The 25,666-nt window shown below is 39.4% G+C and overlaps 1 protein-coding gene across 6 annotated transcripts in view; it reads left to right on the top strand.

Annotated features, from left to right (window-relative positions):
- Positions 1 to 25,666, top strand: part of gbf1 (golgi brefeldin A resistant guanine nucleotide exchange factor 1) — a 203,183-nt gene that overhangs the window by 105,515 nt on the left and 72,002 nt on the right. For 5 of the 6 annotated variants that reach the window (XM_041176616.1, XM_041176619.1, XM_041176618.1 and 2 more), the window contains exons 5-8: positions 9,436 to 9,554; positions 12,563 to 12,671; positions 14,846 to 14,906; positions 22,143 to 22,197. In XM_041176616.1, the coding sequence (XP_041032550.1) occupies positions 9,436 to 9,554; positions 12,563 to 12,671; positions 14,846 to 14,906; positions 22,143 to 22,197 (344 nt within the window). The remainder of the gene's footprint in view (positions 1 to 9,435; positions 9,555 to 12,562; positions 12,672 to 14,845; positions 14,907 to 22,142; positions 22,198 to 25,666) is intronic. The other variant, XM_041176620.1, reaches the window with a different exon arrangement.

The following is a 25,666-nucleotide window of genomic DNA, read 5'->3' as shown; positions in this document are numbered from 1 at the left end:
CTCTGGAATATTATTGGAGCCACGTGCAAATCGGCATAGGATGCATAAAATTAGAGATGAATACATGGAAACATAGAAAATAGGAGCAGGAGTAGGTAATTCGACCCTTTGTGCCTGCTCTGCCATTTAGTATGATCATGGACGATCATCTTATCTCAAAGCCATACTCTTGCCGCACCCCCCCATACCCCTTGATGCCTTTAGAGTCTAGAAAAATCTACTTATTTCTTTCTTAAATATATTCAGTGACTTGGCCTCCACAGCCCTCTATGGAAGAGAATTCCACAGATTCACCACCCTCTGAGTGAAGAAGTTTCTTCTCATCTCAGTCCTAAATGGCCTACCCTGTATCCTGAGATTGTGACCCCTTGTCCTGGACCCCCAGCCAGGGGAAATATCTTCCCTGCGTCCAGTCTGCCCAGCTCTGTCAGAATTTTATATGTTTCACTGAGATCCCCTTTCATTCTTCTAAACTCCAGTGAATATAGGCCTAGTCAACCCAATCTCTTCTCATACGACAATCCTGCCATCCCAGAAACCAGTCTGGAGATGATTGGCTGCACTTCTTTTATGGCAAATGTACCCTTTCTTTGGTAAGGGGACCAAAACTGCACACAATACTCCAGGTGTGGTCTCAACAAGGCCCAGTTCAGCTGCAGTAAGACATCCTTGCTCCTGTACTCAAATCCCTCTTACAATGAAGGCCAACATGCCATTTGCCGCTTTAACTGTTTGCTGCACTTGCATGCTTGCTTTCAGTGATTGATGTACAAGGACACCGAGGCCCCTTTGTCCATCAGCATTTCCCAATTTGTCACTATTTAAATAATACTCTGCCATTCTATTTTTCCTACCAAAGTGGATAACTTCACACTTAATGACGTTATATTGCATCTGCCATGTATTTGCCCATTCACTCAACTTGTCTAAATTGCCTTGAAGCCCCTTTACATCCATCTCACTACTCACATTCCCACCTAGTTTTGTGTCGTGAGCAAACTTGGAAATATTACATTTGATTCCCACGTCTAAATCATGGATGTATATTGTGAATAGCTGGGGACCAAGCCCCACTAGTTGCCGCCTGCCATTCCAATAAAGACCCATTTATTCCTACTCTGTTTCCTGTCTGTGAACCAATTCTCAATCCATGCCAATATATTACCCCCAATCCCATGTGTTTTAATTTTGCACATCAACCTCTTATGTGGGACTTTACCAAAAGCTTTCTGAAAATCCAAATACATCAAATCCACTGGTTCTCCCATGTTTATTCTACTAGTTATGTCCTTAAAAACCTCCAATAGCTTTGTCAAACATGATTTCCCTTTCATAAATCCATGTTGACTTTGTTGATATTTTATAAGTGTCCTGTTATCACATTCTTCATAATAGACTCTAGCATTTTCCCTACTACTGATGTTAAGCTAACCAGTCTGTAATTTGCTGTTTTCTCCCTCCCTCCATTTTTAGATAGGAGGGTAGCAAATGTAACCCCACTATCTGCTGAACCTGTTTCAGAATCTACAGAATTTTGGAAGATGACAATCAACGCACCCACTATTTCCATGGCCACTGCCTTTAGTGCCCTGGGATGTAGATTATTAGGTCCTGGGGACTTATTGACTTCCAGTCCCATTAATTTCTCCAGCACTATATTTTACAAATACTAATTTCCTTCAATTTCTCCTTGGTTCCTTAGCATTTCTGGGAAGTGATTTATGTCATCTTCTATGAAGATGGGACTAAAGTAGACTGTAAGGAACCTACATTTGTCTTCACTAATCTTTTTTTTTTACATACTTAATAGAAGCTGTTACAGTCAGTTTTTATGCTCCTTGCACATTTACTCACGATCTATTTTGCCCCTCTTAATCAATCTCTTGGTCTTCCTTTGCTGAATTCTAAACTGCACCCAATCTTCGGGCTTGCTGCTTTATCTAGCAACTTTATATGACTCCTCTTTGGATCTAATACTATCCTTAATTTATTTTTTTAGCCATGGTTGAGCTGCTTTTCCTGTTGTGTTTTTGCTCCAGAAAGGAATGTATAACTGTTGCAATGCATACATTTGTTCCTTAAATATTAGCCATTGCCTGTCCACCATTGCCTGTTAATGAAGTTCCCCAATCTATCGTAGCCAACTCACACCTCACATTTTCATAGTTTCCTTTGTTTAGATTTAGTGACTACACTTTCCATCCTAATGAAGAATTCTATCATATTATGGTCACTGTTCCCTAAAGGACCCCACACAACAAGTTGACTAATTAACCCCTTCTCATTGCACAATACCAAATCTAGGATAACCTTTTCCCTAGTTGGTTCATCAACTTCCTGGTCTAAAAAAAATCTCATACTGACACCAGGAATTCATCTGCTACAGTATTATTGCTAATTTGGTTTGCCCAATCTATATGTAGATTAAAGTCACCCATGATTACAGTAGCACCCTTGTTACATCCATCTTTAATTTCCTCTTTCATGACATCCCCTACCTTACCAGTACTGTTTGGAGGCCTATAGACAACTCCCAGCAACGTTTTCCATTCCTTAATGCTTAGCTCCTCCACATCCAGAATTTCTGATCCAATATCCTTTCTCACTATTGCACAGATTTCATCCTTAACTAACAACACTACTCCACCTGTTTTCCCTTTTTGCCTGCCCTTCCTAAATATCGAATACTGTTGGATATTCAGTTCCCAGTCTAGGTCGTCCTACAGCCATGTCTCTGTAATCACAATCATAGCATACCCGTTTACATCTTTTTCTCTATTAATTCATCTACTTCATTGTGAATGCTCCATGCATTCAGATACAGTGCCTTTAGACTTATCTTTTTAACATTTTACACTTTTTTTTGTACTGTGGCCCTATTTGTTGCTAGCCCTAGGAAGGCCAGGAAGCTACAAAAAGGCAAAGGGGTGGCTCTGCTAATTCATTATGGTATTAGCACAATAGAGAGGGATGACCTAAGTTCAGGAAGCCAGGATATAGAAATGGTTTTGGTAGAGATGAGAAATAAAAACAAGAAGTCACTTGTTGGAGCGGTGTACAGGCCCCCTAACAGTAAACATACAGTAGGACAGGGTATAAAGGAACAAATAATGGGAGCTTGTCAGAAAGGTACGGCAATAATCATGGTGGATTTTAACTTGCATAAAGACTGGGAAAATCCAGTGGGCAAAGGTAGTGTTACAGACAGGAGTCTAATTTAAACAGTCCTAATTTCTCCTTTTACCAACTTTCTGTTTACAGATGGGTATTTTTGATTTCTCATTTCCCCCGATATAAGTGGTGACGTGTTTTCCCCAACCCTTCAGTTTGGGGTGATCCAGTCCTCTATTAATAACCCCACAGCAAACCCGAGATAAGTTAAAATAAGAGAGTTGGTTTATTTTCTCTCTCACACAAAACGCGTGGTTTTCCGGCGCCCGCCCTGTGCCAATCATATAATAAAAGAGGGATAAGGGAAAGAAAGGGGTACAGGGCAAGACCACAATAAAAATAAGAGTTATGGTTTCATGTGAGTCCGGAGTCTAGAATCAAAAGTCCAGTGGTGTATTCCTTCAGAGGTTAACAGGCTGAAGCTGTTGCAGTGTGATTCAACTTTCCAGAAGCGAGGGCTTCCACGATAGAAGAAGGCATGTAGAGATGAATGAGTTTTATAGGCACTGACACAGGAGTTCCAGTATTCCAGTAGTACAGTGAAGATGAGGGCGAGGCAGTTTACCTGGACAGAGCTCTTTTTCCTGCTACCTGTTAGATGGTAAACATGGTGGACTACCTGGGTTCAGTTCCAAATGGCAATATTACAGGTTCTAGCACCTTGGGGGAGATCATATGACATACCTCACACTCTTCTCCTCGGTGTTGGACAAAGGATGTATTTTCTGAGGCCTGGAATCTTGATGTGTTTAATAGAGAAGTCAGGGTCACTTTCATCCTTGCAGGCATGCCATCTCTGTTGGACAGCTCTACTTTAGAAATGTAAAAGATCTTGGTGCATTTCTTTGGAATTTGATTTTCTGCAGTCACAGGGGCATTAGTGCAACTTTCAAGATAATGAGGTCCCTGCTGGTTTCTGAAGTTTAGAAATTCCTCTGGTATGAGTCATGGCTAGTCAGGGAAAAGCCTTTGTCCATTTAAAAAAATTATAGAGTAACCAGGTTGACAGATATATTTTACATCCTGTCTTCTGGCCGGGAGACATCTCCTCCATTGGAGAAAAATGAAATGAATTTCATTTCATCTCATCTTTTTTTAATGTGGCCTCAGGGAAGGAAGAATAGGAAGCGTCAAAGAATACAGGCATTGTCTCATTCACACTGGCACATCAGACACACAGCAGGGGAAATGGTGGTGTCCTGCTACATTTTTTTGTTTAGTGGTTTAAACCCAGTACAAAGTATCTGCAAGGATATGGCCTGGTCCTGGGATTTGGGCAGGCTTATGTGTTTGGGAGGATTTGAAATTCATCTGTCTGGGGAAGTCTATTCAGTGCTGGAGTTCTGACTTCTCTCTGTTCGGGGTCAGGCACTCCAACCTCCTGATTAAATGTCATCAAAAAGGGCCTGGGAATTTTACACTGTGATTAGCACTCAGGGAGCAAGTGATGGTCAGGTGTCTCTGGGTGATCCTCAGGGGAGGGCTGGACATCTCACTCTGTTGGTGCCAGGCCCTGGGATCATAGGGCTGAGCTGTTCTTGTCCAGCTTAGCTCCTGCTTGTCCACTTTAGTAACCTGTGAGCCCAGGTTTTCAACCCAGAGACTGGGCTTCGGCTGAGGGTCAGGAGAATGGTGTGTTTTAAAGGGGACCTTGACCTCTTAAGGGGATTCCAGTTCGGGGTCCAGCTCCAGCGCTAGCCCAACTGGAGAGTTCCAGCTTCTGGTGCTAGGTGCTTTTGGTTGGCACAGCAGCAGGTGAGCAATTGGCCCCTAACCTCAGCCAGCCTTTCTGGGCCAGGATGACAAGAAGATGGCCTTCTGGCAGGGGCCTCTCCCGAATCCATATCAGATGTGGCTATAGGGCTGTAGCCTTTTTTTTGGGTGGGGGTGGGGGGTGGTTATGAATATTTTAAAAGGGGTGGTTAACTCTGTCCTGCCCTTTTGCAATTCTGCGTGATGATGGGTGAGCATGGTGTCCAATCTGGTTGGGGTCCCTCTGCTGTTCATTTGCATGATGGGTTCAGTCTTTTGGGGCACTACTGCCCTCTGGGGGATGGTCAGTTCTTGCTTACCTCCAGGTGGCTTATCAACTATGTGGGGCATCACCCTCTGTTTCAGGGCCAATTTGGGAACCTTTCTGCTCCACATTTAAATTCACCATAAAGCGGTCAGCAAAATCGATCACGGGCTTTCCTGGCTCGGGCGCTGTCCTGACATGTTCCATGTCCTCTGGAACACCATAGCCCTCAAGTGGGGGTGAAGCTCCAGCCATTCTCCCTCGTGGCTTTTTGGCTCGGGGAGACATCTCCCTCCCTATCTGCTGATTGGGTTGGAAACTCCCTTTGTTCCTATTTAATGCTGGAGAGAATATTTTTGCCAACTATACTTCGGGCAAGTGCTTAACCTTTTCCTTTTTGAGTTTAATAACCTGTCTTCTTTCAGGCTCTTCGGCCACATGGGGCATATCCGTCACTCTTTCTTGGCCTGCTTTAGGACTTCTCTGGTCCCTATTTAATTTGGGGAAGCTATTTCCGATTCTAGGGGGCTTCTCTGGACCCTGTTTAATTCTACTAGGCTGGCTTTGGCCTTGCTACCTTCGAGCAGCTCTTGCTCGAGGTTTGTGGGTGCTATCCCACCCTTTTTGGGCCTCTGGACCTTCTCCAGCTTTCTGCTCTTCTGCAGATTTCTGCTGCTTGGTCTTGTCTCTTTTGCTGGCTAGCATCTGGCTGTCAGCCAAATCAGTTCCAACGAGGAAATCGATTCCTGCCACTGGTAGCTTAGGGATAATTCCTACTGTAAAAGGGCCTGAAACAAGGTCACACTCTAGATATACCTATATGGAGGATTGCAAACACGGGGCCTCCTCCCACTCCACTGATCAGGGCTTGGGTCTTTAGGGAGAACTTGGGGGCTGTGGGGGGGAGGGGGGGGGAAGTTTCCCTCTAACATTAAGAACTGGGTGGCTGCTGTGCCCTGGCGCAGTACCACGGATTTGGTCACGTTTTGGGCCGGGTAGGGGGACATGCATAGTGCCATGACCTCCAATGAGTAAGTTTCTGCAGCGAGAGACTCTGCTGCACTACCCATCGGGGGGTCCTTCGGGAGACTACTCGTGAAGCCTTACAAGGCCAACTGGCTTGCCTCGCAATCTCCAACATTCGGGTCTGGGATGGCAAATTTTGTTGCAATTAGAATACACCAGCACTGGTTTCATTTCTCCAAAATTCCCTAGATTTGGGGAAGGTTTCATTAGATTGGAAAATAGCAAATATATCTCCTTTATTCAAAAAGGCAGAGAGACTGAAAGCAGAAACTACAGGCCAGTTAGCTTAAAATCTGTCATAGAGAAAATGTTGGAAGGTATTATTAAAGATGTTATAGCAGAGCACTTGGAAAAATTCAGGGTAATCAGGGAGACTCAACAGGGCTTTGGGAGAGGAAAATCATGTTTAACCAATTTATTACAGTTCTTTGAAGAAGTAACATATGCTGTGGATAATGGGGAACCAGTGGATGTACTGTATTTAGATTTCCAGAAAGCATATGATAAGGTGCCACATCAAAAGTTATTGTGAAAAATAGAAGCTCATGGTGTAAGGGGTAACATATTGGCATGGATAGAAGATTGGCTAACTAACAGGAAAGAGAGCAAACATAAATGGGTATTTTTCTGGTTGGCAGGATGTAATGAGCGGTGTGCCACAGGGATCAGTGCTGGGACCTCAACTTTTTACAATTTATATAAATGACTTGGATGAAGGAACTCAAGGTCTGGTTACTAAATTTGCTGATGACACAAAGATATGCAAGATAATCAAGTGTGAAGAGGACACAAGGAGGCTACAAAGGGATATAGATAGGTTAAGGGAATGGGTAAAGACCTGGCAAATGGAGTATAGTGTGGGAAAGTGTGAATTTGTCCATTTTGACAGGAAGAATAAACAAGAAACATATTATCTAAATGGCAAGAGATTACAGAGCTCTGAAATGCAGTGATCTAGGTGCCCTAGTGTATGAATCACAAAAGGCTAAGCTAATAGAATGTTATTATTCATTGCGAGGAGAATTGAATACACAAGTAGGAGGAGGTTATACTTCAGTTATATGGAATATTGGTGAGAGCACACCTGGAGCACCCACAGTATTGGTTGCTTTATTTAGGGAAGGATGTAAAGGCATTGGAAGCAGTTCAGGGAAGATTTACTAAATTAATACTTGGATTAGAAGGGTTGTCTTATGAGGAAAGGTTGGGCAGGCTAGGCTTGTATCTGCTGGAGTTCAGAAGAGTAAGAGGCGACTTGATTGAAACATATAAGATCCTATGGGATCTTGATGTTTCCTCTTGTGGGAGAATCTAGTCCTTGGGCCCGCTGTTTAAAAATAAGGGGTCACCCATTTAGGACAGAGATAAGGAGAAATTTTTTCTGAGGGTTGAGAATCTTTGGAACCCTTTTCATCAAAAGCTGGTGGAAGCAGAGTCTTTGAATATTTTTAAGGCAGAGAGAGATTGTTGATAAGCAAGTGGGTGAAAGGTTATCGGGGGTAGCCAGGAATGCAGAGTTGAGGTTGTAATTGGATAAGCTATTATATTGAATGGTGGAGCAGACTCGTAGGGCTGAGTGGCCTAATCTTGCTCTTAATTCGTACGTTTGTATGTAGGACCTTAAATTGTTTCAGTTGTGATACTTTTTATTGAAAAATACAATCGGTGGCCCTTAAGGACATTTTAGTTTTTAATTGCTGGACTACATTTAAAGCATTTTACAAAAACAGTCCAGTATTAGCTGGTTTGGAGATTGGTACTGATTCGGACCACATTACTCCCAACTAGCTGTAATGTGAAAGTTTCCAATTTATAAACAACTTTCTTTTGGTATCTTGATTCATTTTTCCTGTTGGTGCCTGTTTTAATTTTTCTTAGTAAGAGAAAAACATCACATGACCAGAAGATTGATACTTTTCCTTGCAGTTGGATATTTTTTTAAAGCTATCTAAACATATAATGTGTTATAAATACCTAGTTCATAATTTGCAGTAATATTTTAGTCCTGGGAAGATTAAAGTTTAACTGTAGAAAATGGGATGAATGCAACAAAAGCAGCTTGAAGACTATTACACTTAGCATTATAGTGCTCTTCTAAGCAATCCAATTTGCTCACAGCACAAAACTTCTTTCCACATAACTGAGCTGTACATTACCTTTCTGCGTGGACAAGCAATACTGCAATTCTTTCTAGCCATGTCAACTAAGGATGCTCACAAAAATATCTTCCATTGAACTTGAAAGTAGCTGATAGTTAACTCCATCATTTCCCCCCTCCTGATTTGGGAACTCCTTCCTCATTGATGGCAGTAACATTATTTATAATCAATAAGACCTTATGTGACTGTGATGTAGTGAGAACATTATTGATTTCCAGGTTCTTGTAAATCTGATGTTGTGAATTTTGATTTTGCAACCTTTTACTGTAATGTAACTGCGTTTTTCTGTCAATGGCTCTTGACTTTAGAATGCTAATACATGTGCTTTAGAAATAGCAATGATTTATTATGTGGCTGTCTATTCTTACATAATCCAAAAGCGTCATCATTTCACCCAAGCCTCCCTGCCTCTCAACCCTCAAAATTGCCTGCTGTGTTTCTCCTCATCCATATCCAAAGAACCCGCAGCCAGTTACTGACGTACTGCCACTGCTAATGTTGCTTAAGATGTAGGGTAGCCGCTCGGGTTGACCTCATTCTCCTTCCTCCAGACACCAAGGGAGGATTGCTTTGAAGTTTTTGGTGAACCCATGTACCTAGTGGACATGTGAACATGTAATTTTGTTGCAGGAAGGCAGTATGTTACAATGCTGTCCTGCTTATACCAAACTCAAGGACCTGCATAATAGCACTACCAGTTTGTTTTGCCTCAGCTGAAGGTTTTTACTTCTTACCAAGGCCTTCTAGTTGCTAAAAGTCCAAGACAAAGTTTCCAACCCATGTACACCTGGATGACACGACCCTCACTTGGTTCAATTTTAGGTTGGTTGTTTTAGTTAACCCAATATGTAATTAATAAGCTGGCACTTTACTGATCATTAGATAAAGCCTCTGGCTCAATCACAGCCAAGTCTGTTGAATGTTCTATTAATAGATTAAGTCTGTGAAACAGCTCATTTGTGTTGCAAGTTTTAAGCCATTAATCAGACGTGGCATTCATTTATCACTACAAAGTATGTTGATGAAAAGTTAAAGCATTTTTATATTCATAATTTTCTGCAGATCCTAGTCATGAAGGTGCGGCAGAGGGAATTGAAAACATGGCTGATGCTGTCACACATGCACGCTTTGTTGGCACTGACCCAGCCAGTGACGAAGTTGTTCTAATGAAAATTTTGCAGGTACTGCAGTCTGTTGGTTAATACTAAAGAAAACAGCTGAACCAATTAGTCACTGGTATTAAAATGAAATCTGGTTACTTGGCTAGTAATTAGAGTAATGATGTATTCAGTTTCATTCAAATCCATGTGGGAATACCATGTTTTGGCTTCAGGATTTCTCCTTTGTATCTGTTGTGAACAAGGGGATTTGATAGCACTCTACATTGTTCTGGTTAATTGCTTCTCTTGTCCTCAGTTGATTCTCTAAGCTTTTTTTGGGCATTTATTTTTCCTGCCCTCCTAAAGATGATGACTTATACCGTGGTTTGCTTATATGGGCACACTCAAGACCAAGCCTCAATAGACGTTTGTTTGCCGTCCTCGAGAGTGAACACTGGCAAACTGTTTAACCGTAGGGATCTCAACAAAGATTCAGCATATCCTCAGTTGATGTCCACATATACTTTCCTGCAGGGGTCGCTCTAGACCAACTGAAACTTTGTTTTGTTATCTCCCTTTGCTCCCAGCTGAGGAACGTTGAGGTTATTTCTAGTGCCCTGGCAAATGGCTTAGTTGAAGTTAGCAAATTCAGCATTAAGTTCTTTTTGATCTATAATTGGTTTTGCACGCCATTGCAATAGTGAAGCTACTCATTGAGCCATCTTCATGGGGAGTCCTTTAAAACTTGAGTATAAATTTATTGAAGGATAAAAGTGAGTATTTTTACAAAAAGTCAATAACAAACAAAACCTTTACTGTTAAGTGAGATGAAATATAATACATTGTGTGTGGGGAACAAATACTTTTGAAATGCACTACTTATCTACCCCATGCCCCCACCTGAAATATGGTTAAACTTTCTTGAAGTGTTTGAAATTTAAAATCACTTCTGTATGGAAGCATGGAGCTACTCAGCTTCAGGTTCTGACAGTAAGCAGTACTGGCTTGGATTCCCCCTGAATAACATCCAGGATTGAAAGGTTACTGAATTATTTTGTACCCTGTAAAGCTGTTGGCTGAAGTATTTTGACTGGTGTTTGAAAGCCAAAAACAAGAATTTCTGAAGTAGCAGAAATGACTTTAAAGATTGAATACTTTGTACAAGGTGCAAAGCTTTAAAATCTCCTCTGAATTTACTAACAAAGGGAAAATCTTAATACAAAAGAGTCTGCAACACTTAAAGACTGCTTATTGAAATTCTAGATTCCATTAATAATAAAGCTTCTATTTCAAATTGGCTTCACTCTTACAGATCAATAACACTGATCCCTTCCATTCTAACAATCCAAATTGCCTTCAGTATGAAGACACAGTGTGTGTTTAGAATTTTTCCATTCAGGTCACTTAGGATTTTATAGAATGTTCTTTTATTTAGAAAACCTATTAAAGTCACATATTCAAGTAATTGTTCTCCTCCAGCCACATTAGAAACTGATGTTTTTTTCCATTTGTGAGTTTGATTTGATGATTCTGCAACTAGATCACCTTGTCAGCACTAACTTCAGAATGTCTGGACTATAGAATAACAGCGTAATTAATTTTGTATCTTGCAGGATAAGTTTACAAGAACTTTTATTTATGTAGGACAAATTATTTTTTGCCACTTTTGGTGGAATTTTGAACGTATATTCTAATACTTGTGCGTGCTTTTAGTTTCTCAACTCTTCCTTATTGTGTTCAAAATGGAGAATGGAGAAGGAATTTTTTATCATGAAATTTTTTTTAATTGTATCTCAGCTCATTATGAGCACCTTGCACCAAAAGATGTTCAAATTTAATCCAATTTAAATGCCTTCATCCAATCAAGACTTTGACTCCATTTGAAAACAGATTAAACTGGGAATGAGTTACATGTTGTCTTATCCATCAAATTATTAAAGAAGGCATCATTTATCATTTTGTTGAATTTCGTGCTTTTTGAGTTGAGGACATAGTTTAGGAAACACATGATTTTCTATATACCAGTTGCCATCTACAATATACCTTTACCTAACTTGAAAAAAGCTGTCTTTGCTGTATCAGTAGGCTACATTTTAGTTCCAATGAGCGCTGAACTAAAGGATGTTTTGTGTTGTAGCCTTGTGTCTACTGGGAATTAGGGTTACACTGTCCAAACACGTTATTTAACTTAAGGTCCTTAGCCAGCAGAGAGATAGAGAACTTCAATCCTTATTGGTTTGTGCTGAATTCAAATGTTGTAGCCCCTTATAATCTGAATTGTAAAAATTATAAATTTTAATTATTCTTGTGTGCTGTTGAGGGCTAGCTGAGATTGGGAACAGTTGTCAGTACATTCTTCTAGCTGGAGGTTAATATGTGGCAAACTGAAGAGGCAACAAAAACTAATTTCCCAATTGAATTTTCTCTCATTCAGAAAAGAGTTTTTTTACACATTGCATACTTTTTCTGGTTAACAATGTTACTAAAATGTTAATAAAATTCAAAACCTGTAATAGGAATGCATTTCAGTGTATAGTTGAGGACAAGATTGTATTTGTATTATCCAAAAAGGTCTTGATTGTGCCCTTGTAAGCAAACCACAATATAAGTCATTGAGTTCACTTGCATTTTGGAACATGTTTGTACATGTGCTTTGTCTTTGCATGTGTGTGAAGAATGGATCTATTGACATACCTTCTGGCATTCACTCTCAGATGTCTTGGAACTTTCCTGTAATTGGCCCATCAGACCAGCTACAATCTAGGAAATCATTGTTCAAATTGTATACGGGCAGGAACCACAAAGGTTGCCCTTGAACTGAAAAGACATAATATCACATTGCATATATTGCACTTAAGTTTTTTAAATGACCATGCAGTTTTGGTGGTGAGTTTTTGAAGAGTATTAGCTCTGCAAAGTTATTAATTTATACTGATGAAAGAAGATTTTTTAAATGCTATTTGCATGATAAGCAGTAAAATATACTTCATAAGTTAAACTTATTTTTGGTTTGTTCCTTATGATGGATTTATGTTAATGTGTAATCAAAAACATGAAGGTTTTATGTAATGTTTGATTATGTCTTTTAGGTCTTAAGAACGCTACTACTCACTCCTGTTGGTGCTCACCTAACAAATGAGTCAGTCTGTGAAATAATGCAATCATGCTTTCGAATATGCTTTGAAATGAGACTTAGTGGTAAGTTTCTATTGGCTATTCTACCACAATCTGCTCGATTGTTGGCATTCCATGCTCCTGCTGGATGAGGGAGCTAATTAAGTGTCAACTTCACAGGATCCACATGTAGCCTCATGTCCCACTCGGGCTGATCATTAAAAATTTTAGCATGTAGTGGAGGTCGATGTTAGTTATGCTCTTCAGATTAGTTTAGTATATGTGCAAGGTGTTCAACTGCTGATGGTGTTCTTCAGTAGTTGTTGAGTGTGAAACACTGATGACTTGGGAGTATCACAGCGCAAAGAAATCATGATGATCTTTACATGAATAAAATTCACTGCTGGTGGTAACATTCTTTTTACTCTGGCTGTGCAGTTTAGATTAATTTTGTATGTCATTATCTATTGTGTTACTTGTAATTGGTTTGAATCCCCTTACAAAGGAGGGCAACTCTAAGCAGGAAACATAATTAAAAGCATTACCTATTTTTTAAAATAAGTCACTAAAGGGGTTATAAAATATACTGTGGCCTTTAAAAATGCTTCCATTTTCAGTTGTATGAACTGCTAAAATTGGCTATATTTATTCTAGATCTAATTGAGTATTTTCAACATGTTTTGTAAGAATTGCAGTGCATTTCTGTATTTATTGAATAAAACAGACTGTTATCTAAAATTAAATGAGAATTTTAAAAAGTCAGTGTTTCATGGCCACAACCGTGGGTTCAGATGACTGTTGCAATGTTTTCGTCAGATATTTAATTAGCGAATCACTTTGCACTCACAACAAAGTAGTTCTTTTTCCTTGACTGGAAAACATACTGATTCTACAACAGACTAACAAATAATAATTATTTTTATATCTTTTCCCTAACTGTGGCTCCAGGGTATGCCGCATGTTTCTGCGCCTCTGTCGATGCTTTTCTGACTGAGCTCACATATCTGTGTGAGGTCTGCCTGGGCATGATTCTTGCTCTTTTATTTTCATGTTTGTTACCCCCCAAGCCTCCCACCCACCCCATTCCTCGCTGTGCGGAAATGCATAGCCTTTCATAATCACTTTACACAGCACAGCAACTGGGCTCAGGAGTTCAGCTGCAGAAGGCAATGGAGAAGTAATAGGAACATATGGAATAGGAGGAGAGGAAGTTTTTATAACCCACAAGTCTGCTCTCAAGAAGATCATGGCTGATCTTCTGCCTCAACTCTACCTCCTCGCCATATCCCTATATCTCTTGATTCTCTTAGTGCCCAAAAGTCTATTGATCTCAGTTTTGAACATTCCCAACAACAACTCTGTGATGGAAAATTCCAAAGATTTACAACCCTCTGTTTGGAGAAATTTCTCATCTTGGTCATAGAATGTTAAATCCTGAGACGTACTGTGTAATCAGTGGCACTTAGTGAAAAATATTTCTTTTCAGGTGGTTTTAGTATATCAGCACAGTCGGATTCCACTGTAGGCCCATAATGGGCACAGTGTAAGTGACTATAAATAGCCTATAGTCGAACAAGTTGAGGACATTGGTCAATTATTATGCCTTAATGCAACAAATTTATGTTGTATCCTGTTAGGAATATTTATTTCATGATATTTGGTTAACGTATGATGTATTTATCATAGGAACTATTTTGCACAGAAGGTGCATTGCTAGTTGTGTAGTGTGAAAAGTCTGGTTGCATTTCCATGCAAGTAATCAAAGGACCTTTGCAGAATTGCATTGAGCTAAGTTTTCCATTCAGGGTGAAGGATGCCTTTATGATTTAACCCTTCAGGTACTGACAAAGCAATTCATCACTTAGAAAAATCCTTTTGAGTAAGGTATGCATTAAGTGTTAAATGGCTCTCTATTTCCCCCAGATTCTATTTTATAAATGTCATACTGTTGGAGATATATGGGTATTGTTTGCAGATATGTCATCAGAAATGTGAATTTTATTTTAAAAACAGTGAAAGGGCATTTAGTGCTCCGAAGGGATAAACAGACAGCTGCTCACACAATGGCTGACAGTGCTCTAGTGCCATCTTCCTTCTGTTTGTGTCAGACAAATGCATCGAGTTTAATTTAAAATGGTTTAATAAGCTCTGCTTAATCCTTGGTAAACAAAACTAGGAGGGAGGTCTACTTGTTGGAGCCTCTTGATAATATCGCAATGCATAATGACACCTGTGTTATTTGTTTTTTCTCTCTGCAGAGTTATTGAGGAAATCTGCTGAGCACACACTGGTAGACATGGTGCAGCTGCTGTTCTCAAGGTAGACTGTAGAGATTAACCTGTCACAGTTCTCCCTTGGGGCTAACCAAGGGCAGCTAACTTCTTGTGCTTTGATACCTTAATAAAAAAAAGTGGACTTGTCTCATTTAGCCCTGGCACTGCAGTTTTGTTTTTGAGCAGTGCAAATGTAAGAGTTTTTTCTGGACCTAAAGAGGCTTTTTAAATTATCCTTTGAACCAGCAATATTGTTAAGCAGGTATGTCATTTGATATTGAGTTTGCTTGCAGCTTATTCCCTGCTGTGAGATCTATAGGCTTTAAGTCTTTAAAATCTTTTTACTCTGTGATTCAGAATTATGCTTCTATTTAAAAGGAAATAAGCTGAATCATTTGTGCTCTCCTGCCTCATAATTTTTCACTACCTTCAAATCTACTGTCCATTTTTTCAGTACCATTTCATAAGCTGAGTACTTCCAGGTCTTCTGCCTATATGATTCTTGAGCCAGCTATTAGGGCATGTATGATGGTGTAGGGACAATTTGTCCTCTGGCTTGTTTATGTATGTGCAGCGTAAACTGACTGTAATAGACTTGTTGTACATGGGTATTCTGTCTTTTCAAAGTAGCTGCCCAATTTATTTTTCAAAGCACAGTAAATCTCTCAACTTAACCTTCATTTTCAGGATCAGCTAATGCGGCAACTCATTCTGCCACTCAAATTTAAGTTTCTATGTTAATTCTGATAGAATGTGATTATGTCCCCCTTGGACACCAGGGTGACCAGCTGGAGTGTGCTGAGAGGTTTCGTGATCAAGTGGATTTGGGATCACCCATACTTCTCTAGCAGGGCCATATGATGTAGCTCCTGCTCGGCTGATCCTCCTGGTGTTGAATCCCAAAGAAATCAGTTGTTTCAAAAGAGGCATCATTTGGTTTCACCGCAGTAATATATTTACTTGTGAAGTTGTGAATTTTATTTGTGTTTGGATTTTGCCTACTGTAAATGATGTATCTGCTATACTTTTTCTCCCTCCCCATCTTATCTCTGCTGCTGTGGGGAAGTAACTTATTCCTGTCTGAAATCATTAATTTGACATGCAAGCTGTCATAGAAATTAGTCTGTGTTCTGCAACTTTTGGCATACAGCAATAATCCAGTGAAATACTTGTGCATCTGGCCTCCTCATATGTATTAAAAAGTTGAACCAAATTTTCTTCCAATGCACATGTGTGACATTAACTGTAATATTAGTTTATAATGTTCTTTCTAACATTTAGTTATATATTTACACATAAAAATTGAATTACTAGAATAAGTCCTCTATGATCTTCATAGAATATTAACAGGCCAATATTATGGAAAAGTTAACTCAGACTTTTGGCAGGCCTAAGGTAACAACAGTGTCTGGACCACTGATGATGAGAGTTTTCAGCTCATGTCCATTCTTTGTGAAACTTTCATCTGTTTCTAATGTATAATTTAACCTAATATATTTTCCATATTGTCTTTCTTTGCTAAAAGCTAACTTTGAATCTTCTCTTTTTAAACTCTTCCGTCTCAGCCCCCTTCATAATTTTTCGCCACCTTCAAATCTACTCTCTCAATTTTTTCAGTACCATTTCATAAGCTGAGTACTTCTAGGCCTTCTGCCTATATGATTCTTGAGCCAGCTATTAGGGCATGTATGATGGTGTAAGGACAATTTGTCCTCTGGCTTGTTTATGTATGTGCAGCGTAAACTGACTGTAATAGACTTGTTGTACATGGGTGTTCTGCCTTTTCAAAGTAGCTGCCTGATTTATTTTTCAAAGCACAGTAAATCTCACAACAGCACCTTCTTTTTCAGGATCAGCTGTGGCAAGGCAGTTATTTGCAGATAATGCAGCAGCGCATTCCACCACTCAAATTTAAGATAAATTGAAATATGGCAGAGTTTTTATTTTTGGCTTGGCTAAGTACCAGCTCTTTGGATTTGCCCTTTAAAGTAATCTAAAACTAGGCAAGTGAAAACTGGCGGACCTTTTTGGACATATTTTGCATCCCTCAAACTGTGAAGGGGTTGCTGGCAATTAGGGTAGGCCTGTAGTGATTGATATGGATGATAAGCAAACTCATCTGCAGCACACACAGTTATAAATAGGGTGAATGTAGAGAAACCGTATCTACCTGTGGGTGAGTGCAGAGCGAGGGGGTGCAAATAGAAAATAGCCACTGACAGATCAAATTAAGAATCTGGGAGAAATTTCTTCACACAGCGAGTGGTGAGAATTTGGAATTTGCTGTCACATGGAGTGATTGAAGTAGATAGCATTGATGCATCTAAGGAGCTCCTTAGCCTTCACCCTTGCGGTTACAGTTAAGGAGCTCCTTAGATGTCAGTGGCTATTTTCTATTTGCACCCCCTCACTCTGCACTCACCCACAGGAAGATACAGTTTCTCTACATTCACCCTATTTATAACTGTGTGCTGCAGATGAGTTTGCTTGTCATCCATATCAATCCCTACAGGCCTACCCTAATTGCCAGCAACCCCTTCACAGTTTGAGGGATGCAAAATATGTCCAAAAAGGTCCGCCAGTTTTCACTTGCCTAGTTTTAGATTACTTTAAAGGGCAAATCCAAAGAGCTGGTACTTAGCCAGGATATGGAAATATGTTGGGAGAGATGTATAGAGTGAGAGGAGCCCTCTGTTGAGTATAAATGCTGGTCCAGAAGAGTTTCTGTCTTGTAGATTCTGTGTAAATTCTGTGTTTTTCTGGAATATTAGCTATCTTGATTTTTGGTAATTGTCAAGAGCTTCAGAGTTCTATTCTAGTTACTGGAAACTAGACATCTCAACAAGTTCCTTCAAGTCCATCTTGTAGAACAATTGTCACCATGTTTGTGTTTATTGATGGACTCTTGCTTTCACTACACAAGTTTTATTTCCTTTGTCTTTTCTCTGCTGTCACCGCAAATTCTGACTCTGGTTTTCATTACTTCTCCAGTCCACATTTGTGATCTAATTTCTATCAACCTATTTAATGTATACTGCCCACAGTTTTAACTTCACTGCAACTTTCCAGATGTCACCACTGAGTTTTTCAGGAATGCAATTTGAATGAAAATCATCTTCAATTTCAAAAGCAATTTTGCCATCTGTTAAAATTTGGTATTTATTTTGTCAAGTATTAGAGATTTTCATACTGAGGTGTACATATATCATCTCTTCATTCTGTGATCCAGTCAGATCTACATTTCTCCTATAACATATTGGGATTTACTCAGATACTCTGTATATGAGAAGTGCTGTAATTATTAAGTATGATGTTTTTGTTAATGTGTAACAAGTGCAAGAGGTTAGAATCATTGCTCAACCTTTCACGACATGCTCATGAGACCAGAACAATTTGGGTTGATAAAAGCAAAGGTGCCACTCTATGATGCGGGTTTGGTTTTTAATATTATTAACTCTTGCTGAATACTTGATAGCTTTTTCCTAATGAATTTTGTTCCGTAAGATGTTGGGGACCTGAAAAATGTGTTAATTTTGTGTTCACATGATTGCTTTCGTTGTTACTATTCCATGCACATTGCTGATGAAGAGAGCTTATGGGAGGAACAGATGTTGTGGAATTAGGACAATCACAGTACAAGTGGTAAAATACAAGATTAAATTGTATGGTGGGATTTAGAACATCAGATCTATTTATTCTAAAGCTCAGTTTGTGAAGCAGCATGTTAGACACTACACTGAATGCCTTTTGTTTTTGACCACCCACCTGATGCCTGATCGCCTGATCTGTTAGGTATTGAGTTCTGCTATAATGAAGCAATACAATTAACACAAATTGCTGTCACTTAATGGCTGTAGAGGTTAAGTACACTTAAAGAAGTATGTAGGCACTGCAACCAGAATAAAATTTGAGTCCTATAGTGCCTTAACAGGTTCACCAATTGTTGTTTATATGTCAGTCATGGATTGACTTTTTATAGCAGTTTATACTGAGTACTTTGAGTTGACTGTAATAACCCAAGTGTGTGTTAAGACTGTACCAAGGACATAATTAAAAAAAAACCCCTGGTAGTTCAAGATGTAAACAAGTATCCTTTAATAAGTATGAATGAGTTTCAAGTAGTTTACAAAGAATTACTTTAACTTTTTTTTTACTTGTTTTCTACTCGACTATATTGAAATGACCACATTTTCTGCTGCGCTGTGTGCCCTTTATCAGCCAATTAGCTTGGAAGGCAGCAGGTGATTTCCCCTAAATTCCTTCCGATGCCCCTCGAGTCAGAAATGGATGATGGTTGTTAAAGTAAATGCATTGCCTAGCTTTCTATCACTGAGGAAGTGCCGAGGCTTTGCTTAATGATTCCTCTCTCAGATGTAAACACGTCTTATGCAGAACGGATAAGAAACCCCTTGCCCTGTGACTTTGTGGTACTGCCACAGTAGATTAAATTACAGCTAATGATTGCTAACCTATTAGCCGTTTCTGAATGTGACGTTAGTAGTTGCTTAAACTTTAAAGGAGCACCTTCTCCCTTTTTAAATTTAAACCTGTTATCAATTTTGTAACAACACTCAGCAAACAGAGACATGTATATATTGGTTCAACAATAATGGAGATTTGGGCGTATAGTGTATGGTAATTTGCGATCAGTGAGTCTTTCATTCAAGTGGAAGCCCTCCATTGATGGTAAGATACAATTAGATATTCGAAAATGTTATCTCCATGTTTTTGTATTCCTTAGTATCTGGAAACCTTGGAGGGATGAGTGTGAAATTAGATTTTTTTTAAAACAGTATTCATAACTTTGCTGTTAGGTTTTCTTAGGCTTATAACAATCATAGCAAAGTTACTGATTGTGTCAGTGAATAACTATATGAATTACTTTCTTTGGTCTCACTGAGCTACCTATTGACTTGTATGTGTGAAGTGTAAGCTGAAGTAGTGGTTTTTAGCAATGCAAGAACTGGTAAGGCTTACAGGAATAGGAGTAGGCTATTTCACTGCTTGTTCTTGGCAAAGTTCTGCAGGATTAGAACCGTTGTGGCTCTATTTAAAAAGAGCATCAAAACTGACCGGGAAAATTGCAGGTTTATTAGGAACATGGTTAGAGGGGCATAGTGAACTAAGCAGCCACTTAAAGAGCGAACATTCTGCTTGACAGATCATCTTGAATTATTTTGAGGATGTTGTAGATAGAGTATATATAAACACCCCATACCGTACATTGTAAGATTCTTAATTTTATTGTCAAAGGTCCAGATTGAAAGACTTTAAATTTAAATTAAATGGCACAGGAATCCAAGCTTGTATGAGAAGCTGTTTAGAAAAGAATGGAAATGAAGAAAATAAGGAAAAACATTCAGACAAGTGCAAAATGTTGCAGTGTTGAGTTTTTATCGTGAATATTTTCCGCAGATTAACTTCACATTCTGTTAGCAAGTTGAAGCTGTCTCCACAATGAGTGTGCTTTTATTGAATATTTTGGAAATGGTAGTGAGCTTGGCAACTGTACCAAATTGTTTGAAGATTGAACAGAACAAAGGAATTTAGGGACAGGTATGATTAATACCATGTTGCTTATGGCGCATGTGCTATAAAAACGTCGACAGGTACTTTGTATTTAAATTGACAGGCTTCACCTGGTAGCTGACAAATCTGTCCCAAAACAGCTCTGGTGCTTTTTGTATGACACGTCCCAACCTAAAAAGTTATCAGTAAAACTAGCCCCTTCTCTTTGACCTGTCAGATGTCCTAAATTTGAGAAATGGTTTGCCAAGTTATTCAGCATCTTGAGAATGGTTGTTTTTTTTTCTGATACATAGAGTTCAGAAATTTCCATCTGATTGTCTTTTTGTTGAGTCAATCTGTGTTCTTCATGTACTTGACAGATGATATTGATAGTGTTGATTAGGTCTATTTCATAGCAGATTACTAGGATGTAGTGCATTTTTGGGTCCAAGCACACACTTACACACACACACAGGAGCCCGCACATGGAGACAGGCGCGTGCACACGGACAAACTGCAATATCCTAGCTTTCAAAAGGCTGCTGATGCAGTGCCACATAGACTTGGAAGCAAAATTGAAGCCCACAGGGTAAAAGAAGCATTTGAAGAATGGATACAAAATTGCCTAAAGAAAATAGTATTAATGAATGTTTGCTTATCGGACTGGAGGGAGGTATACAATAATGTTCCCTAGGGTTCAGTGTGAGGACCCACTGCTGTTTTTTGATATACATTAGTGACTTGGGAGTACAGAGCAGAATTTCAAAATTTGCAGATGACAAGAAACCTGCAAGTGTATTAAACATTAAGGAAGGTTTTAATAGACTTTGAGGACATACACGAGCTGTTGGAATGGGCAAACACATGGCAGATGAAATTCAAAGCAACAAAATGTGAGCACATACATTTTGATAGGATGAATGAGGAGAGATAATACAGGTTAAATGGTATCATTTTAAAGAAGATGGAAGAGAGAACCCTGGGGGTGTTTGTGTACAAATCTTAGAAGGTGGCCAGTTAACAAAGCAGTTAATAAAATCATAGGGAACTAGAACTTTGTAAATAGAGGTGTAGAGTACACAAGTTAGGAAGTTGTGCCAAACCTGTATAAAACACTGGTCCAACTTCTGTTGGAGTATAGTGTCCAATTCTGGGCCCAACTCTTTAGGATGGTGTGAAGACTTGAGAGGGCAGAGAAGGGATTTACTGGAATAAGTTTATTGAGGAAAAACAATTATACGGATAGACTGGAGAAGCATCTTGTTCTCCTTTGAGCAAAGAAAGTGAAGAGGAGATTTGATAGAAGTGTTTAAAATCTTTAAGAGTTAAGATAGAGTAAATGGAGAAACTGTTTCGCAATGGCTGAAGAATCAATGACCAGAGGGTACAGATGTAAGCTGATTTGCAAAAGAATCAGAGGCAACACGAGGAAAAAACTTTGCACACTTTGGTTAGGATTTGGAATGCACTGACTGATAGGATGGTAGATGCTCATTCATGGTAGCCTTCCAAAGGGAATTGGGCAAATATTTAAACTGGGAAAATATTGCAGGGATATGGATGATGAAAGAGAGGGTGAGGGAATAACTGGATTGCTCTTCAAAAGAGTATTGCAAACTTGGGTCTATGCTGCACTATTCTGAGATTCTGTACATTACATGGTGATAGTGTATATATATATATATATATATATATATAGGACAAAAAAGGATAATTGTTTCAGAAACTGTTCTTTTTTTTTGCTATTTTCTCACAGTTGATACATTTTTTATAGGTTACCTCAATTTAAAGAAGAAGCCAAGAGTTTTGTGGGAGCCAGCATGAAGAAGGTAGTACGATACCAACTTTTTATTCGACTAAGTCCATAGTGACTTTTTGCTTAAATGCAGCAGTGTGTTTAAGTTATTCCATCCTGTATTTGTGTTTTCTTTGCTTGTGTGCATTAAGTCCTTATTTTGACTGGGTTGTGCTTCACATTGATTCTTCACTGTATCTCAGAGTCCAGAATTTTGAATAAAAACATTTGAAAGAGTGCAATGACGGCAAATCACTATTTGACAGGAAATTAAGGATTGAGCGTTCTTTGGAATTTTCCCAATGCAAAATCTGCCGTGCCCTCTTTTAATTGGTAAAGGGCAAGCTTCGCAGCCTTAACAATTATCTTGGGCATCCAGTGATCTCACCTGCTCTCCCTGCTTTTGAAAATGTCATTCAAAGTACTGGTGCAAGTGCTATACAGATAACCAATCTGCATAATTTTCTCCTAGGTTCAGAAATAGGCAGTTTTTTTAATATAGCAAGAACGAATGGTGCCTATCAGGTGGTGGCGTAGTGATATTGTCACTGGACTAGTAATCCAGAGACCCAGGCTAATGCTCTGGGTTTGAATCCCGCCATGGCAGTTGGTAGAATTTGAATTTAGAAAAAAAAAATCTGGAATTCCATGTCTAACAAAACCATTGTTGATTGTTGTAAAAATCTATCTGGTTCAGTAATGTCCTCAACTGGTTTGGCCTACATGTGACCCCAGACCATGGCAATATGGTTGACTCTTAAATGCCCTCTGAAATGGCCTAGCAAGCCACTCAGTTGTATCACAATCGCTAGAAAGTCTATAAGGAATATGGACTGCAGTGGTTTGAGAAAGCAGTTCACCAGCACCTTCTCAAGGGCGATTAGGGATGGGTAATTAATGCTGGCCTAGCCAGCAATGCCCATGTTCTATGGACAAATATTAAAAAAAACTCATGCCATTGCTCTGGTAATATAAAATTTGTGTTGTTTTGAAATCAGAGAAATAGCAAGTGATTGCGAACCAAGTGTGAAAAACCTAACAGAGAAACAAAATTGCTCTACCTCTCGCCAACCATGTTTCTGTAATTTCTGACTGGTTGCTCTTGCAGATCAGTAGATGTGATGAAGCATGGTCTGAAGTAAAGTCAACCTTTACGTTTGGAATTACATTGTTGTCTACCCTGGAGCTGAACTATAAGATCTAGCATTTCCAGTTAAGTTATACAGCATTTTCACTGTGGTGCAGGCATCTTGGAAATTGGGAAAACTCTGGGAATTATTTTCAGAGTTCACCATTCCAAAGAGATCAACTACTAGGAAAGAGTAGAATAGTACAGAGCAAGAAAACCCTCACCCTCCTCTTTCCTGCACAGTCTTCATTTCTCCATTCACCCTCGCACCACCTCGCCCCTGCCCCCAACCACCCCTTTCTTCAACCTCTCAAGTGTACACGTGTGCCTTCTGTAGTTTGTCTGGGAGATCTATGATTAGGAGCTCAATTTTACATTTCCACTTGGAGCACTGGTGTCTCACCAAAATCTGAATCAAGAACTATACATGCAACTGTCGAGAGCTGGCTAACTAATCAGCAGTTGGACAAGTTGAAATTGCAATCAAGCTCCCTGGTTGTCACATCAAGATAAACCCTGGAGTGACATTCTGTTCAATCCTGAACAGAACTTATGTTCCAAATCTCTCCATTCTTAACTCCTCTCCGTTATCACTGCTGAAGCCCTAATCCAGGCTCTCATCACCTTGACACTCAAAGCTGGTGTTTGCCTTGTTAACCTCCAGATCTCCTCTAAATTTAACTTTGAACATCATTATTTTTTATTTATTTATGGGATATGGATGCTCCGTAAGTCCAGTACTTGTTGCCCATCCCTAAGTGTCCTTGAGAATGTGGTGGTGAGCCTCCTTCTAGACCTGCTGTAGTCCGTGTGGTGTCGGCACACCCATGGTGCTGGTGGATAGGGAGTTCCAGGATTTTGACCCAGTAACAGTGAAGGAATGGCGATTTCAGGACGGTATGTGGCTTGAAGAGGAACTTGTGAGCGGTGGTGTTCCTATGTGCCTGCTGCCATTGTTCCTTGAGGTAAGAGAGGTCACACGGGTTTGGGTTGTGCTGCTGAAGAAGCTTCGGTATATTGCTGCAGTGCATTTTGTAGATGGTACACATTGCAGCCATTGTGCATAGGTGGTGGAGGGAGAGGATGTTTAAATTGGTGGAGAGGGCGCCAGTGAAGGTCAGGTGCTTTGTCCTGGATGGTGTCGAGCTTCATAGTCTGTACTGTCATTGCTCTCACCCGTACCAAGTTTCACTGGCTTCCTTTCCACCATCAAATTGATTTATAGAATCTCGCTTTTGCTTTCAATTTCCGTCCATAGCTTCATATCATCACGCCTGCATATTTTCCTGCACTTGTACTTCCTTGAGTGCGTCATCATTCCTCTGCCATTCCTTGTCCCCAGCTCCATCATTAATGACTATTGTTTTAGCTGCTATGCCTGTGCCCTCTATTTTACCACAAACCTCCTAAAATCCTGTTCCTTCAGCCAGTCCCAATTTTTTATTCTTGGTTCTATCTCCCTACATGGTGTCCATCTTTTTTCATCCCTATAAGGCGCTAAGATTTTTTTAAAATTTGAAGACCACCATAGAAATATAAATTGTACTTCCACCAGTACTGGTACAGAATTTGTATAATAAACACCCATATTTATTATAAAATTGTGACACAAAATATTTTGCCCAGAGATCATTATAACACCTTCCTGCTGTATGTAAATAAAACAGACACTTTTTAAATGGATGGGTGAGCATGCTGAAAACAGTTAAATAGTTTTGGAGCATGTGTAAGATAGCATGTAAACTGAAGTAATATTCTGGCTTCTCTCTATGAAGGTCAGACTACGTAGCTCTTGTACCCAAATTGGCCTTTAGTTGAATAAGAAATGCATTGCTGGTATTTGCAAACAAGCACTATCATAATATGTATAAACAGCAGTTGAGCTTCCAGTTAATTGGCTTGTTTTGTAGAAGTGCAGGTAAATGGTAATTCCAAGAAATGCAAAAAGATAGCACTTTAACATGGTCTGTCGTGTCCCCTTATTAAAACCTTTAAGTATGGTGCATGGTTTGTGTCAAGTATTGCATGATGTGGTGCTTGTGCTTTGGAAGCTTCTCTTTCAATTGGAGTTTGGCTAAAATGGATAGCCTAAGGCATGAATATCTGTTTAAATTCATACAAGCGTGCATTATAATGAACATTTCCACAACTTTCAAATTTTACTTAATTAAATAACAATAGTGCAGCGTTTAAATGAGGAATGTTATTTTTTTACCCCTTTATCACAAGTCATTTTGCAACCTGTTTACTTTTATTTACTATTTACTGGCAACTGCAATTTTTTCCTCCGAGGCTTACACTATCTTGTGGAAAAACAAACGAGTGCAGGTAAGGATGTTATACTGATGCAAAATGTGTCAGTCCATGGAAGATC

This window comes from Carcharodon carcharias, chromosome 28 (assembly GCF_017639515.1).
Source record: "Carcharodon carcharias isolate sCarCar2 chromosome 28, sCarCar2.pri, whole genome shotgun sequence".
Classification (NCBI taxonomy): domain Eukaryota; kingdom Metazoa; phylum Chordata; class Chondrichthyes; order Lamniformes; family Lamnidae; genus Carcharodon; species Carcharodon carcharias.
The sequence above is the reverse complement of the archived record's forward strand: the minus strand, read 5'-3'. Positions and strand labels throughout refer to the sequence as shown.